General features: G+C 43.5%; 1 protein-coding gene across 4 annotated transcripts in view; it reads right to left on the bottom strand.

Moving 5' to 3' along the window:
• The window catches only part of GluClalpha (glycine receptor alpha 1), a 52,468-nt gene that overhangs the window by 25,923 nt on the left and 8,689 nt on the right, over window positions 1-17,856 (bottom strand). For 3 of the 4 annotated variants that reach the window (XM_043422716.1, XM_043422717.1, XM_043422718.1), the window contains exons 1-2: window positions 11,799-11,884; window positions 4,626-4,738 (exon numbers count right to left, since the gene is read on the bottom strand). In XM_043422716.1, coding sequence (XP_043278651.1) covers window positions 4,626-4,738; window positions 11,799-11,884 — 199 coding nt within the window. Of the gene's footprint in view, window positions 1-4,625; window positions 4,739-11,798; window positions 11,885-17,856 lie in introns of those variants that run through there. The other variant, XM_043422719.1, reaches the window with a different exon arrangement.

The following is a 17,856-nucleotide window of genomic DNA, read 5'->3' as shown; positions in this document are numbered from 1 at the left end:
TGCCCTTCGGTGCACTCTGCTCCTGCCTCGGTAAACGAATTCCATCGGTGAAGGAATCTGCGGGTCCAGATCCCTCGAAAGCGGATCGGGTGATCCCCCATCTCTCTAACTTTGTTCTCGCCAAATCTTATCCTTGGAGGGAAGCTTGTTTACGGGTTAGTTCAGAACAAACAGCAAGCCCAAAACTATCCGAATTAGTGGAACTATTCAAAGCGGAGTCCTTTGAGTTTAATTGATTACCTAGATTCTGAGACGAACGAATCCGGCTGTATAACACGATGACGTATATGCCCGAGCATCGATTGCCCGTTGTTCATAACACGAGTCTCAGTCGCCTCACTTTGCTCGATCCTTATAGAGAGTCAGCAAAGGGCCACAACGAGAAAGGTTGCGTTCCGCTGCTCAATGGATAGACGAAGGTTGAAAGGAGGCAAAAACGAAAAAGATTATTCCTCAGGAACGTCACGGTGAAACCTGCTGCGGCAGCCGGGCTGACAAGCATGAGACAAAAAGCGTGTGGGGGCTCGATCTCGGGGCTGGGCTAACGATGTAATCGCTGGCTACGAAAGGCCTCGAGTATAGTATAAGCTTAATTGCATTGATACACAGAGATAAGACGAGCGGGGCATGTACTAACCTGGGTCGGTTAATACTCTCGCGGAAAAGATGCCAACTCCGGGCTCACTTCCCCGACACAGTCTTTCTTGAAAGAGGTGTTTGATGTTCTTTATTTTCCGGAGCTTGAAACCCTAGACGCGTCGGCTCCGAGAACTGAACGAGTCTAAGGAACATCGCCACCCTAACTGCGCGAGCTTGCCTGGGTGCTAAAAAAAGAATGAAGTGCTTCTCATTTAACGAGCTACCCAGCAACGTCGCCGTCAACCCCCCGGACACTTCACATATTTCCCTCGAGGATCCAACTTCCTGTTACCTTCGGTCTCTTGGTTAGACACGCGTGCTGGTAAAGGAGCATCGCATGCGGAGTGGAGCATGAGCGATGACTGGCCGTGCTTTCTATTACTGATGGGCAGGCTTCCAATATCGCGAGCCTCCAACAACCCGCAACTGGTCCCTAAATACTTTCTCATTGTCCTGGTGCCGGTCGCCGATGGCAAAACTCCAATATTCCAACATTCTGAAAAACGTTTAGCTCATCTCCGAAGATGCGACGCTATGACGATAGGAAAAATCGAATTTTCCGATACTCCGGCTGGCCTCCGAGGGGTTTCGAACGGCTCCATCAGCTCCTCGTGCTCCTCGTGCACGGAATATGCTCGATGCTCGCAGGCGAGCGTCCTAGCTTCTGAACTGATTACTGACTGATCCGCCTGACCGGTCTAAAGTTATCTTCGAAGAAGTTAATCGCACGAGCCAAGTAGGATAATCCTCACAGGGTCAGAATGTATAGAACCGAAGATAGCTACGAAGTGATGTAAGGCTAATTAGTCAATAATTGGTAGCCTGCTCGGGTCACGAAGAGAAATTCTCTCGATGTTACGCAGAGATCGGAGCAATTGGCGCAATTCCGGGCGATCGATTGAATCCGAGGAATAGAAGAGTTGGAAGTAGAGCAGTCCCAAGAGTATCGCGATGGCGACACTTGCAATACGAGAGTCTCTGGTAAGTGGCACGAACGATCAAATACATAAACCCAAATGGTAAGCGCGTGTTGTTACTTCTGGGGACGTGCTACACCGTACTTTCAAGTTTACCTTCGATCCGTTCGGAAGTAGCGTGAGATTTTTACGGGTAGAATACATCGGCGTTAAGTTAAACGTTATTGCACATTGGGACGAGTTTCCGATCTCTATTGGCTACTGCTCGCGCGTTACGAGTGTTTAAAACTGTTCCCACTGCGATTCATCCTCTCAAAGATTAGAGGAAAATAACTGAGACGCGTTACCTGAGCCAACCTTTCGGCTGGGAAGAAAAAAGTTGGAAAATTACTGAACGAGTCCAAGTTTTTAGTGCCCACCGGTGCAAGTTTTTTGTGCCTCCGGAGCAGAAAAATTGAGGACTTGAAAAATTTCAGACGCAAAGTTCCACTCGAGCCTAACTCTTTTTTATCCCTGTCACTCTCATTATATACGAGTTTTTTTCATAGATCGTACGTTTAATTTATGTCTCACGAAAAAATGTACATATGGCGAATCGAATTCTTGCCCGCCTGTCGAAAGAAAGATGCTCCTTTTACTGCTCCATAACTCTCATCTTATTTCTTATTTTTTACGCTCCAACGTTATGGCCTCGATATTAATGCGAAAGACGCGCGCTTCCACGTTGAAAACGACACGGAATACTTTCTCACGGCGAATAAGCTTACGTGTATACACGTATCGCTCCATTTTTACGAGCTTTCTTCAAGACTTTGAAGGATTTTATTAACACCGTGAAATATGGGATTCGAAGTAACGTCAGAAAGTATTGAAAAAGTATAATAAAACATTCTTGACCACGCGAACACGTGCTGGGGATTTTTTCGCTGTTTTTCGGTTACACCACAATTACTTTGGGCTATTTAAGCCGGTAAATTTCTATTCAATAATTTCGTCTCTTTTCAATATGAACGACTGAAAAAAGTGTATGATGGAAGCGTCCTGTCAACACGCCACTATATTCTTTGGAATGTTCAATAAATAATGAACGTCGCCACGACGAACGTATGCATTCCCGTTCGGTTTTGTTCGGCGTTAAAAAAATCAAAGTGTCCGTTATTTTCGTCAATACTGATTTTTCCTTTCCGGGGAAAAATTCGTCACGGGCCCTCGGAATATTAAAGAAGGGTGAAAACTCTCGTCCGTGAAGGCATGCCCTCGCAGTAGGATTTTCCTTGCTGTTTGCTCGTGAATTTGCAAGTTAAATTTATCGGAACCTATTATATTTCAGCTTCGTGTCTTCGATAGTTGGAATATGATAAATACATTTGCAAGTCATTTGAACCTATGAAAGTTCGTGAAATTTTGTATCTTCTTCTCGAAATACGCAGCGACCTCAAATATTTTCGAGGCTAAACAATAAATTCAATGTTGAAAACTGAAGCAAATGCAAATACTCTCTTTTCAAATTCGGGCCACGAAAAAGACTGAGCGTTGTAGAGATTGCGAGCGAAGCTTACTTTAAAAAAAGACAAACAAGATAAAATCTTAAATTGGCTGTAACAGTGTACTTTCCTGCGATGAAAAAAAAGGCAATGAGTGAAAAATACCGCTCGTGTCACTCAGTCACGCATTTGACCAGAGATTTCACTGCAAATTGCCCATTTGCATATGCAAACCGGAAGTCGTAAACAGATTGCTAGGAAAATAAGGACGAGCTGTGCAGAGGAGGGTAGAAAAAAAAATATACATTTTAACAGGAGATCGATTTGGATCGATAAATTTCCTACCTGCATCTATGCATGTTTACGTATACGTTGACGATAGACACAGTTTAAACAGGGTTGAACATGCGAATAAGACATTACGTGCTTTCTCTCTCTCGTAACCCTTTTTTTATTCCAGGATTATCGTCCTTTCTATTTCTGCTTGTATGGTGGCTATATATTTATGTATATACGTATGTATACGCATATACGCACATGTGCAATCATCAAGCCTCACTCTTCCCCCATCTCTCTTCACAAACGCACTCATCGGGTCTTTTTTTCCGCTGTATATTTCTGTTCTTTTATTTTTACTTTTCTTCTTTCTTTTCCTCCTCGTTTTTTTCATCGGCCCCTGATACAGTGTATGCGTAAGCGAGTTTGCGAGTAGTGAATGAATGAATGACGCTCTCTTGTTCGGGGTTATTTGTTCTTTTTAATTTTCTTTTTGTACTGTATTTTTTTCCTGGGGAATGAGCTCTCCATTGTCCATTTGCGAGGGGACCATGGGAAAGAAAGAGTGAAAAAAAAATGGGGAAAGAAAAGTAAAACATTGTTGGGCCTCGGCGCGTTCGGCGTTGCGACGCGTCATCCAATTTCTTCACGATTTCTCGATCGTTCGATTGCTTTTTTGCTTTCGTTTTTTTTTCTCCTTTGGAGTCCTCCTTTCTCAGGTTTCGGAACTTTCGTCGATCTCTAAGGAATTTCACATGTTTGCGCAAATTTTTTCTTTGCCTCAGTGACGAAAAATCTCCCGTTGGAAAATTATATGGACTTTCTCAAAATACCAAAGAACGGAAGCGGAGAAAAATAAGGCATTCGGTCTCTTTATCGAAATCCAATAATTCGTGTGATTTTTTTCGTGATTAAAATGATCTTGTCGCGTCCATTTTCATCGCAAGTATTTTGATACATTTTTTTCCATAATAAAAAATTAGCGCATACACCGAGTACCAATTGTTTTTTTTGAAGCAACAAAAAAACTTACTCCAGAATAACCCCATGTTACGTAATGATATAACCTGAATAAATGTGTTAAAATAAAATGAGAAACGTTTCACACGAGTATTTTGTGAAAAATCTTCATTTTCCTTTATACTCTTCCTGCAATATCGTCGATCTTTGTGTCAGCGATGTCATGTTGTCGAAGAAAAGAAATGTTTTTTTTTTTTTACTTTCCTTCAATTTTTTATAAGATTTGTTAAATAAAGGATGAAAAAAAAAACACACACAAACAGGGATCGTGTTGGAGCGATATATTTACCTGTTCCATTTTCCCCGCTCGGGCGGATGCGAGCATCGTAGCTTTGTGGTCCGAGGATCTCGTCCAAGACCTTCTTCTCCTTCTCCCTGAAGTTTACTTTTCCCTGCGTACATCTGCAAAAAACGAGACGAGACTCAAGGATTGGAGGCAATTCGTTGAATTCGAGACGAGGAGAAAACGAACGGCGAATTTGATCTGCATGGAAATTGAGAAAAGCATTTAAGGATGGTGCGCACGTTGAATAAATGGACTGAGACGCGACGCGATTAAATTATATTTTATTCTTTTTCAAACCAAGACGATCGTGTGTTCTCATTGAAATGACGCTAAACTTTTGTATTTCGAGCTTAAAACGCCGTTCGGTGGTAACTCGCGCAAGTCGCCGATTCAGAGCTTGACAGATTGAAGCTTCGCGTAACGCTTGACAGGTGCTAATTGATCGCGGGCGATCGTCTGGAATTTGTTTACAACATTGAGTAGCCGGATCCGCTAATGAAATCGTCGGAAGCACTTTCGACCGATCGAATATCCTTCCAAGAGTTTAAAAAGCAAACATATCACAAATTTCCGCTACCCAGTGAAGTTGAACTTTGACGTAGCGTTGAGAGTTTCCGGGGATCCGGAAAACTTAAGTAATTAAAGATAGGTAAGGGTAAGAAATTCAACAACTGTTAATCCAAGATTGGAAAGGAATGAGGGGAAGTGAGAGTCGAAGTTGGCGACATGGATGCATAGACGTTGCACACTTGATTGAAAGCCGTCAGGGCTATCAATCAGCGAGAAGTACAGAAAGCTACCACGCCATGGCGCTGTGTCTAGCCCGGAGCTGTAGACCCCGAGGAAAGAGAGAAAAAGCAGGTTAAGCGTTTTCTCGCTCGGCGTTCTCCGGCGGTGTTTCATGTCCTACGGAAACCCTGGATCTTTTAATTTTAATCGATCCGCGACTGACACCTCCCATATAATCCTTCACGTTTCTCCCCAATCGCTCCGCGAAAGCTAACTCTTGCTTTTTTCATTAGTCTTTGCCTCAAACACTCGCCTCGATCTCCGATATTGTTTGCAATGAATCTTCCTGCTTCGAAGACGTGTGACGAGGATTCGTCAGGATCAAAAGAATTCAAACTGCATACTTTTCTATGCCCGTCGCCATTGGAGCGTGTACGCTTACAAGTTTTTTTACGTTCTCCAAACATGTTTGGAGCATTCATTTTGGATGTGCGGAGCTTTCGATTTTGGAAATTCCAACGCCACCCACTGCTTCAGTCGCGGAGCATGAGAAAAATTTAGCGCACCCACAAAATTTTACGAAACTGAAGACCCTTTTTTCGTTCTGTTTCCAGCACGAACGCCCTCGAAAATCTTTACTTCCGAAATGTGTGCTCGAACAGCATGTAAAATTGGTAAACTGTTTCGAAAATTTTCAAAAAACGACTCATCATAATAATCCGTTTGATAAAAACTTCAAATAACGCGAAAAGAAAAATATTGGTCGATTTAACGAAAGTGCTTTTTGGAAGTCGACTCCCAATGACGCCGCGTGATATTTCAGGCAAACAATACAACGTTGTGAAAATTTGGCGCTAGCCGCATCGGAGGCATCGACAACGCCGCAATAACGCTCGCGAAGCTTCAACGGGAGCCGAAAATGTAAATGAGCGATGTAATCGCGTAATGGAATCTCTCGGGGTCTCTCTCATTTTTGTTTATAACGCAGCGAAAAGCTACACAGTATGCGTCAGTTTAGCCGATGTCACAAACGCCACGCGTGATCCGCATTATACTAATATATAAGGATAAAAGCAGGACGAGCGAACAATCAAAGGTTATCCAAGCGAGGCCCGTTGGCAGCGGAAAGAGGAACACGGAATACGGCTCTGCGGAGGCTGAAACGAGACCCGGGAAACTGTGATCAGAGTCAGGAGGACGAAGGGCTACGGAAATCCATGCAAGCGTGTCGCAGCGGCTCGCTCGACCTCAAGAGTTTTGACAAGGGGGGCGCTGAAAGAGAAAGCGAGAGGGTTAACCGTCGGTCGTACGAGGCAGGCATTAATAAGGTCGCTTCGAGCCGATGTTAATGAGAGCTTCCCGCGCGTCTATGGTAGTTAGGGACTCGAGTGGTATGAGCATCAATGACGAGCCGTCGAATAGTGTGACCTTTTTATTTGCTTCTCTTGACGAACCATCTTTTATTGAGAGCGGGAGAAAGAGTTTCGGAGGGTTTTCTCATGACTGCTCTAGAAGCGAAGCCAGCCTTCTGGCTCTTCGCGCTTAACCTTCGAACCTACTCTTTGTAGGTTCTCAAGCAACGTGGCCGTTGAGGACTTGAATTTTCTCGTGTCCAGGAACGAGCTTCGCGTCGCTGGCATAATGATAACTGACCTTGTTCCGTGTTCAATGATAATGGGAATGTTCTTCCCTAAACGTAACTCGCTCTTGTCGGCTTCATCCGGAACACAACGTTTCAAGCCTAGCTCCGCGATGGATCACATAAAATTGAAGATGAAAGCTTGGCTGCGGTAGTCCATGGGGAAATTTACCGCTGATATCGAATGCGTAGGGAGAGAAACGACTCGATGGAGGAAGAGGATATATAGATAGGCCACGCGGACAAGGGGAGCGCGAGAAAAGTTGCCTCGTCGAGGCAAAGCTTCCCCGAAGGCTCGTTGCGAAGGAAAAAAGTCTCCGCCCCGTTTGGGGAAATCTGACCGAGCTCGTTCCCATTGCTCTCTGCATTCGTGCCTCGTATTCGGATCCATACTGATTATAACTTGTTCGTCATTAAGATTTTTCGTTATTCGATGATTCCGCGTTGAAGGGAATCCGGACATTTATTTTTGGTCCAATTTGCGATGATAGAATCGTCCGCCGACGCCAGATAACGAGCTGGTGCTCCGAATTGCTCTACGAGAATAATTTTGTTTTATCTCCAATTCAGCGCCCGTTGCTCGCAGAAGCTTATTATATTTTTTACAACTTTGCCTTTTATCACCACCCTACGGATAAGGGCTGGGGATACTCGGGGGCGGAATTTCTCGGTACATAAGCAACGAGTTGAGCCCGGAGAGGTGGAGACAAGCCCCCAACCAATTTGAATCAGAACCATCCCACAGAGGCTTATTGGGATTCATGGGAAGATACCCAAACGTTATATAAAGGATGATGGAATTGCGCAGGAGTAAAGAAAAAATCGATCATGAATAATGTATCGTACACTTGAGGAATAAACATCGCGTCGATATACCTGATGTCCGGGTCTTTTTCATTCCACGTGTATATATGAATATAAAGGTCACTTTATGAATTTAATAATCTCGTATATTTGATCTACCAGACAGTAGTAAAGTTCACAGGGTAAAAGTGGATCGAAGGAATCGATGTGATGATGTTTATTACTCGAGGCAGAGACCTCGACGCCTTGATATGCTCGGACAATCGTCGCAAGAACGAGACATTCTACAAATAACTGATTTCAAATATAACAACAAAGTAAAAGTGCTTGCGAAAAGATTGGCGAAATTTTAGGTCAGGTTATCAAATATTTAGTAAAGAGTGAAAACTTCAAAAATCGTAAAATTTATACGGGAGCTCATGGAGATCGTATCATCACTGTACATTTCTATTCAATAATTCATGTACTAAATAATTATAAAATCCTGATACAAACTGTCTCACAGATAGAAATAGTAAATGTAAAGAATCCGTGACAACGATGAAAATAAAGGATTACCGAATGCTTAAAAGAGATATTATAACGACAGAAGTTGGAAAAATTACAGAAGCAGAAGCTTTTCCTGTATAACCTCGACGAGGTTAGCAATCAGTCCAAATTTCGAGTTTCCCAATCTGCGCCACCGAAAAAATACGTTCATGCGAAAGAAATACCTTAAAGATAGTGAGAGGAAAGGGTATAACTGAAGAGATTTTGATGCACCCTTTTCTTAGTGGTTCCTTGTAATACAAGCACGAGGTTTTGTGTTGTAAATTTGAATATATTTCACTGCGATGGGAAATTTCACTGCTTTTGGGAAATTATAGTTTTTAAGGGAGACCAATTGAGCTGCAGGTATGCGATGGAAGGATGAAAAAATCTCCCATTTAAGCAGATCAAATCGGAGAGGTCGAATGAAGAGGAGAGTGTCTGTATAGAAAAATTCGATTTACACTGATGGAGAAAGTCTTAGGAAAAATGGCGTCCGAAATATCAGAGAGAAACTTTTCTTATGTCTCGAGGTAATGGTTGATAGAAAAAAAGGCCGGGCGCGTCAAGCTTCGAGTTTACGGAAGTAACGCTCGAGGCTGGTAACAGATCGATATGTGATTATATGGAGGACGATAGACGAAAGAGAGTTGCACATAGCGGAGAATGTCCCAGGGCGATGGTGTTGGCAAGCCTCGGAGAAGGAACAGAAATATTGAATAGAAAGTGCGACGTATAAACGCGAACGGCAGCATCCACGGCAAAAAGTTTTGACCCGATGAAGATAACAAAATGGCGTTTCAAGAATACGTTACTATATTCGCGAAGATGTATGGCCCCGGAGGCCCCGATTGTCTCGCAGACTTGTTCAACCAACTTCGAATCCACACGGATGGAAAGCGGCTGCTGCTGCTGCTGCTGCTGGTTGGTGGAGAAAAAAAAAGCGTACATAAAAAAAGCGAGGGTGCCGGGGTCAATGGATCGGCGGGACTATAAAATTTCGACTGGCTTTCCATGCCTAGCGGATAATTCAACTTAAACTGCAGCTTCATCTCATATTATTTCAGACATTTGGCTACTCGAAGTGGATGACCGGTGGAGAGACCGCCAGCGATCTTTGACCTCTTCCTGAACTTATTTTCTCCCGCAGCCACTAAAATTCCAGAAGCCTCTTTAGCCGCTTTAACCTTCCTCTCGACTCGCCCTCCGAGCAACTCGGCCGTTTCCCATCATCTTTTTCTCCCGCTTCGTCTTACCACTCTGCTGCCTGGCTGCACATTCGCCCTCTTCGCTCCCTCTCTTCCGCCACTTCATCTTTCATTCTACTTTCCCGTTACCAATATCTCTCCTTCACTGCTCTCCCTCTTGGCTCCTCATTTGCCAACTACCCTTCATCCTCCGTGTCCCTGTTCTTGCTCCAGCCTTTTCCGACCCTTCCCTTTCATCCCGTGCCTTTTGTTGTCGCTCTTCATTTCATTCCCTCCGCTCTATCATCTTGACCCCCATTGTCTGCGAGGGGCGGACTCGCCACCACCGACAAATACCCGCGTTACTATAATGGTGCGAGTTAACTTAGTCGTTTTATCCGTCCTGTAATCTCCAGAGGAATATATTCAGCCAGGTACTCAATTTGATAGGTGATTTAATGAACGCTTTTCATCCAGCCCGTGCCCGATCAAAGCTTTTATATATTTATATCCCAGATACAATCCCTTCGAGATGGATTTGCAGACTACGTTCTCGTTTGCTTTTATCGGTGATTATTCCTGGGGCGCTGGAATCTTCGAGGCGGTCACGCAGCAGCAGTTCTTGCAAAAGGGCATGGGGCACAGGGAAAGTGGAGCAAACAGAAGTCAATAATTATAATCCCCAATTGCTGTGAGCCTCCCACCAGGAATCGTCTTGCTTACCGCATTGAGAATGAAAACAAAAAAGTAGCTTTTTTTCTTTGAGCCTTCGTGTTTTTGACCCCTCGTCCTCTGGCACAGAGTATTTTTTTCATTACACAAAACCACCGCGCATGGGGGATAATATAGCAGCGAAATATTTAAACCAGTCTGCAGCCCGAGGCTAATCTCTGATGAGAAACTTCCCTCCCGTTTAGTCGACGTTGTGGCCCAACTTGGGACAGTAGGCAAAGGGAGGGGAAAAGAGAGCCCTTCGGACATTGCTGGTTCTGCTGTTGGTCGGTTGGCACTCAGAGATGGCCTGTCTTGTGATTCTACCCGAGTTGGCTATTCAGAAAAGCCTCTTGTACTCGTACACTCCTTCTGACACCGAGTTAATACGCTACAACGCTTCCTAAAGCCTCATTCAGAAAACACTCCCGTACACAAGCACTAACTCATGCATGATTAACAAACACACGCGTTCATTACAATGTGAATTAATTTGAACTTCTGGCCTGCACACTCCCACTAAATTTTCGCTGCTCCTGCCGGCCACGTGCTTCACGTATTTATGGCACAACGTCGAAGCACACTTTGCATCGAGTTTTCAATAGAATCCTCGATCAACTTAGCAACAAAGCTGAAAGGCTCGACGTGTGAGCACGTGCCTCGAGTATACCAATATTTTTTCTCGAGGCTCATACAAATTTTTCCTCCTTCCCGATCCTCCAGAATTTCATTTTAAGCCGCGCAGTGCCCCCATTTCATTCCGCGCTATTTGCCCCGATCGGGATGGCTTCGCGTATGCTTGGATCATGGATTTGTATAAAAGTAGCATTTTTTAAGTACGACGAAGGTATATGAGAAGAATATACAATGTAATCTTCGTTCGGAACAGACTGCTTGCGTGATGTAAATGTGAAACGAAGTGAGGCGATGTTACAGGTTGGAAAAGCGTGTGGAGAGACATAAACTCGCACCAATGAAACATTCAGTGTGTTTTAAGCTCGTGGGGAAGCTTGTCAGGGCTTCGAAGCACTTGACAGGGCTTAACGACTGCAGTTTGAAACACACGAGAAAGAGAAGGTGGGAAGGGAAGGGGGAGGGGGGTGGAGTATCAGTTGCAGGTACGGGAGGGAGTCAACAAACATGTACCGGGGTAGGTGAAGCTCAATCAACAAGTGTCGCGAATGAATTGGACCGCTTAATTTCCATACGAATAAGTAAAACATCCACTCTTGTTTAAATCGTCAAAATAATTTGATAATAACTCCAACCAGACTCGTACCAAGTCAACGTCTCCAATTAGTGTCAAAATTTGGTTGAACATGGCAAACCGTTATTTTTATCTTCGTACTTGCACCGCTAACCACTGGTGCGCGTGATGCACTACTATTCTGACCAGAATAATCAGCCTCAATTAACACGTTTTGTTAATTTATACTTCCATCCAACCACGCTTCAGCAGCTTGTTTGAAAGACCCATAAATATGCTGAAATTTCGGTGCTCTCCCATTCTAAGCCATTTGAAACTTTGCACAATCACAGAATCATATTTGTTCGAATAAAAGTTCGAATTTTACTTACCTTGAAGAGTGCAGCAGGACTGTTAGTAACGCTACCAGCGGTAGTACTCCAGGCCACATAGCGGCGGCCTGAAAATATAAATGCATCGTTAGTAAAGAATCTCATCGACGGTCACTCATTAATAAATAATCGTTTTTGAATTATGCGAAATACCCAACGCATCGATATAAAACTTTTAAGGTATTAATTACATTCCGAGCCCACGACGCAACTACTTTTCAGTGCTTTAATCGACGCCGTCGTTATGAGCATTGTTCGAGATGAACATCGGCAACGAGGACAAAAGTTTCTCGGACCCGCGTGACCATTCATTTAACAATTTATTCCGGCTTAAAGGATTCAATTCCTGTTAGGTGAGTCCAAGATCGAGGGAAAATACAGTCAAGTTTTTCGATTGTTTTCAATTGAGAAAATTCTTTGCTTCATGAAGTTAGTTTTTGTGAATTCAATTAAATGAAATAATAACAACAAGATTTTGGAAATTTAAAAGACATAACAAAAAAAAACCTAATTTATTTGAACCAGTTTAAATGTAACAAAAAATAAACAAATTGAAAATTACAGGTGTGAGTAATAATGTGTGAGATATTCGACGCAGATTAGGAGAAAATTAGTATATCGACTCTTTAGTGGATATGATAAGGAGACTCGACTCTCGTGGACTTTTCAAGTCGCTTTTATCGAGGGTCAGACCTCGGGCTGCGGATCGGCTGGCCAGACCGATCGCTGCCGTCTTTGTATACAATTTCCGTTGAAATTGTTGTTTCATTTGTAATAATAGTTGAAGGAATGTGTGTAGAGTTGATTATATTGAATACGAACATTAATAAGAACTTTTTAACTTATTCTCAACTTGAGAATGTTGCGTGTGCAATGAATGATATCTCGAAGCGAACAAACTCTGATATTTTTTCTCATTACTAAAAAAAGAGTGTCTCTTTTTATATATTATCACGTATGCTTGATAGCGTTTTTTTCAACGCTTCCTTTCAAAAATTGTTTCAAAACGAAATAATAATGAGAGCAAAAGCGAGAAGATCGGAAGAGTGCGAACTCGAAAACGTAACAAGTCCCGTCTACAGCCTTCGTTAACGACGGCTCAAAGCTTTATCCAACATTATTATCGCCCATCGCCGTAAAAAATGAAGGCAAATTTCCATAAACATCTGTGATCCGTCGCGCACTGCGTGACTAAGTATTATCACGAGTTTGTCGAGAAGATCCGTGAATTCAATTTGATCGCGGTTGCGTTGGAAAGTGTGAGAGTTATGAGCCCGTGACAGAATGACTGACAGATGAAGATGACGAAATTATAAGGATTTGCAAGCTCGCCGTATAACATAAGTTCGCACAATACCGAGCCCCAAAAATACTTTAAAGCGCGTTGCTATCCGTGTGAAAGACCCTCGTATGTGGGCGAAACGCGAAGATTTAAGGGAATTGTACAGCACCGACGATATAGGTCGTACATCATGTTTCGGATCCCCGTCACTTTCAAGAGACGACGCCAGTGGTACATCAAGAAACGTAATGTATTGCTTTTTCAAAGAAGAAACGCGAATCGATAGTAGGTCGTTCGGAGAATACAACCCGGTTATAGTTACAGTGTGGTGTCGTCAATGCGCGCGTGTGTGTGTGTATGCGTGTGTGTGTGTGTGTGTGTGTGTGATGTGGATGAAAATGCGGAGGATTTCCGACGGCTCGCATTGTAAAACTCAATGTTGAATGATGCGGCTCTTATATTTGTTGGGTGAAACGTAAATTCTTCGATATTGGGTGTGCTCTCGACACGAATATGAGCTCAAATTAGTATTGAAAATCCGACGTTTTTTTTTCCCCAGTTCTGTAATTTATCGATGCCCCGACGTGATTGATTGCAGTTTACGACATTCCGTTTGCGGATTATCACAAAATGAGGTCGAAAGGTACGAAAAATATGGGTGATGAGTCGAGAGCACTGCGAGAATCGGTGAATAAAATAGTGAACGATGCAAAATGTTTTGGGAAAGTAGTTTTGCTTAGGAGACAGGAAAAAATAAGTAGTTTTTAAAGTTGTCAATCTACGAGGCAAGAATAAATCGACATCCCGAGAGGTATGTGTCACTTGAGAGTGATTTTTCTTGAATTGACCTGGGACAATGATCTCTCGGAAGAGTAATTCGGTAATAGAGGGCTTGGCTCATGCGTCGACCATAAAAACGTTAGTGGAAAGAAAAAAAAACCCACGCAGACTGTAATCCAGAAGCTTTTTATTCGCACACCGCAATATTTTTCTTCTTTCGTTTCGCCTCGTTTTGTTTTTCTCTTTCTTTCTTTTTGCGTTTTTTTTGCTTTTCATAGGTTGAACGCGAACGCAGAAACAGGACGAAGGGAATGGGACCGAAAAGTGCGGATGAATTATGGGAGGAATAAATGCAACGTAATCCGCCTGGGGAAAAAAGTCAGCCATTCCAATGTGTGGAAGAGATTTCACCACGGGCTTAACCGGTGCTTGAGAGTACTCGGAGCATTCGTTTTTCCTTCTTTTTTCACGTTACCAACAAATGAACAAATATCGATTTTGCCAGCTCATTTCTTTCTCGCACCACGTAACAAAAGTTACTTTTCGAATTGAATGACAAAAGAAACGAATTTATAGAGATTCTCCATTTGTTATTTCTTATGCGATCTCCACTCGCGTATACTTCTAAATATACTGGATAAAAAACGAATCGGCGTCGAACGAGCTCTGCGTTAATCGACGAGTTTACTACTTTCAATATATACGACCAAGTTCTTTCGAAAAAGACTTTTCCCTGGATCGTGTTACTTCGATTTTTATTCCATGCTGCCGTCGCGTACCCACTTTTTATTTATCGGTTAATAAGAGAATCACGAGAGTCCTGGCAAGCCTCAGAAATCCCACGAATCTCAATTAGGATTATGCAATAATACTTGTCGCCAACGGTACGCTATTTTGAGACTTGCGCGAATGTCAAAAGATTCAATGGAATTGCATAACTTGCATAGGCGAGTAAGCATGCATGCGGTGCTGTACCATATCACCGGGTATGCATAATTTGTAGTTTTCCATTGAAACGTCAGAAGGGGAATCGACTTATCACCAAAGTGGCCCGAAAGTTTTCCAGCATCGAAGGTGCAAATTCATTCAACGCTCAACGTTAACCATCCATTCATTTGAACTTGCAGTTTCCGTTTCTTTAAGACGAGAAAAAAAATCGATCTTGGTGAATTTTGATCGGCCAGAATGACTCATTTCGTCATCGTTCGTTGCGGGGTGTCAGAAAATATGAAAAATGGGCTTGTATAACTCGAAAATAAAGATGCTGTTATTGAAATTTATTCAAGTCCCTTTAGAACAATGAAAAAAGACAGCGCAAAGTGAACAGAAGGGAGACAGGAAAGCGGAGGAGGCTGAAGGAAAGGGCCAAGAGCCACGGCGACAACCCCACCTGCGCGAGGGGACCCGCGCGGTTGCGTAAAATCAATACAATCCGAAAGTGCGAGAGAGGGAGAATCAGAGGGAATAAACGAGAGAGAGAGAGAGAGAAAGGAAGAGAAAGAGGGACTCGCAGATAAGTAAGTTTACGCCAATAAATCGTGATTAAATCAAGTTAACGGGAACGTGACTTTAATTTCCGAAAAAGCCAACAGATTGATCGTCACCCCTTTCCGTGGCATTTCCGCATCTCTCCCCTCCCCCTTCGACTATCGACCCTCGAACAACCCTTATCTATTTTCATCAGGAAATTGACGCCGGTTTGTATCGCTCGCGCGGACTTTTTTCTGCTTTTTTCCCTACCGGATTTAGATCAATAATACTGTTATTAATTACTTTCCGTTAGAATGATAATAACGCTGGTCGAGCATGAGTCGGACCTTTCGAAAATACCGTTTCGTCCTCGGCCCTGCGGTCTCCGGGTGAGTGTCGAAAAGGGAGCTTTATCAGTAGGGAAAATCGAAAAGGGCTTTTCATCGTCGCGTTTCCAATAAAGCGTTTGTTATATTCGCATACTCGTGCGATAACGTTGCTTCGCAGAACCGACAAAAAGTCATTCGGAATCCCGATGTTGAAACTTTTTCAGCGAAGAAAGGCAAGATGCGACGGAAAAAAATGATTGTTTTTCCGGCTATTTTTCGCTCTCAAGTCCATTGACAAAGTTGTGAAAGTTCCGAGTGAGAGGGGACCTCGTACAATAAGCACGAGGGACGAGATTTATGTGAGCCGAAGTGATCGTGGTTTCGGGACAAACGTGTGAAATCAGCTGTAAAGACAATTGATGTGCGATCCCATTTGGACGGTTGAAACGATTTTGTAAAAGGCTCTTACGCGCCTTGTGAAAAAGTTGTATCGCTTTGGACGTTGATCGAATTGAAATAATTCACGGCCGGCGCGGCGAGCCCCCCGCGCGTGACCATCAGAAGCGTAAACTCATCGCGCGATTCGGTTAAGAAATGCTTCGGCGCTTGGCTGTACATCCGAGAGAATTAAATGGCGCGGGGAGTCGCGGTGCTGTACAAAACTTGGGACATCATTCTTTTTTCAGAGGGTCGAACCAGGGGAATGGGGCAGGGAATAGGGATTGAAAAATGGCCGAGTAATTTGGTTCAGGGCACGACCCCAAGTGGGCCAGCGGATGGATATCCCGATGCGGAGTATCCCGTATGTATCCCAGTTTTTAGCGAACCTTTGACCTTTATCGGAAGTAATGGGATCTCCGATAAAGCGCTGGACGAACCGAGCTTTTTTCCACCAACAAAAACACACGCGGGGCTTAGTGGCAATGATTCCCTGCTCTTTTTCCACGTTTCCGATTCTTCTGCTTATTTTTCTGACGCCGCTCGCTCCAAAAACGAGAGACAAAAAAAAAAACAAAAAAAACAAAAAAAAAACTCGCGTCTCAATTCTCACGAGATTTTGTCTCTTGCTATAAGAGAAATGTGGCGAAGAGAGATGACACATTCGAGATAATGCTTATTCGAGTGTGTACACAAAGCTGACTGCGCGCTATAGAAATACACACACTTATAAAGAATCCGCATCGCGATATAGAAATATTGTCGTGCAAGTCGGTACAGCTGCGTAAAAAGAGAACTTTCTCTCTCTCTCTCTCTCTTTTCGTGTTTTTGTTTTCCCATTTCTTGTTCCCACCGTTCACACGTTTTTCCCTCCAGCTACGAAATCTACCCCCATACTCTGAGCTCCAACCCCTCAATCGTCTCCTCCGCCCTCTCGCGTGCTACGGACTTTGCCTCTGTGTTTTTCTTTTCCCCAACTTCGACAAGAAACGACTCAAGTTTCGTTCTCGTGTACCAAAACACTTTTACGGAATCATTTTTCAACGTGAACCTGTGGCCTCTCTGACCCCCCGGCCCCTCAAATATATAAATATAGGCGCGTATACTTTATTTCCTCCCTTTCCCTGACCTCGTCCATCTGTTACTCGACTCGTTAAAATAACACGGGAAAGTTAGTGTAAACTTATGTTACTTCAGGCTCTCCTACTTGCTGAAGCGGCAGGGAGCAAGCGCGCCGAAAGAAGAATAAGAGATAGACTCTCTGATATAAATGGAGATAAGTAGCGAAAAGTGCTTTCGGAACAACCGAACCGAAAACATTTTAAAGAAAATTCGATACAACATAATTGTGGCGTACACTCGAGAAGCTCCCGATTCTTTGTCGCGGAGTTTGTGACGCGCATACTTTTCGTTTAACTCGCTTATTTATTTATTCAATTTTCGCCAACGAAAACATTATTTTACTTTCTACCCTCTTGGCGAGCAGCCCTACAGCGCAGGCCGAGTAATGGGAATTGGAAAAAAATGTTCACTCTCCCGCGAAGATGTAAAAAAAATGGGAGAATTAGTTACGAGCTTCTCCGGTGGATTTTGAGCGTAACCTCGCTCACCGCGAAACCCAGGAACTTTTATCCGAAAGTCCATGGGCGGGCATGTGCTTTAGTCTAGAAGATAAATTCGAGCGTCCATCTTCGCTCGGAGCTCCCATTTCCCGGTGGTACGTAATCGAGACTCTGTCTGGGTCTGACCAAACGTCTGG

Source organism: Venturia canescens, chromosome 6 (genome assembly GCF_019457755.1).
Source record: "Venturia canescens isolate UGA chromosome 6, ASM1945775v1, whole genome shotgun sequence".
Taxonomy (NCBI): domain Eukaryota; kingdom Metazoa; phylum Arthropoda; class Insecta; order Hymenoptera; family Ichneumonidae; genus Venturia; species Venturia canescens.
Note: the sequence above shows the minus strand (reverse complement) of the source record. Positions and strands in the feature narration are given on the sequence as shown.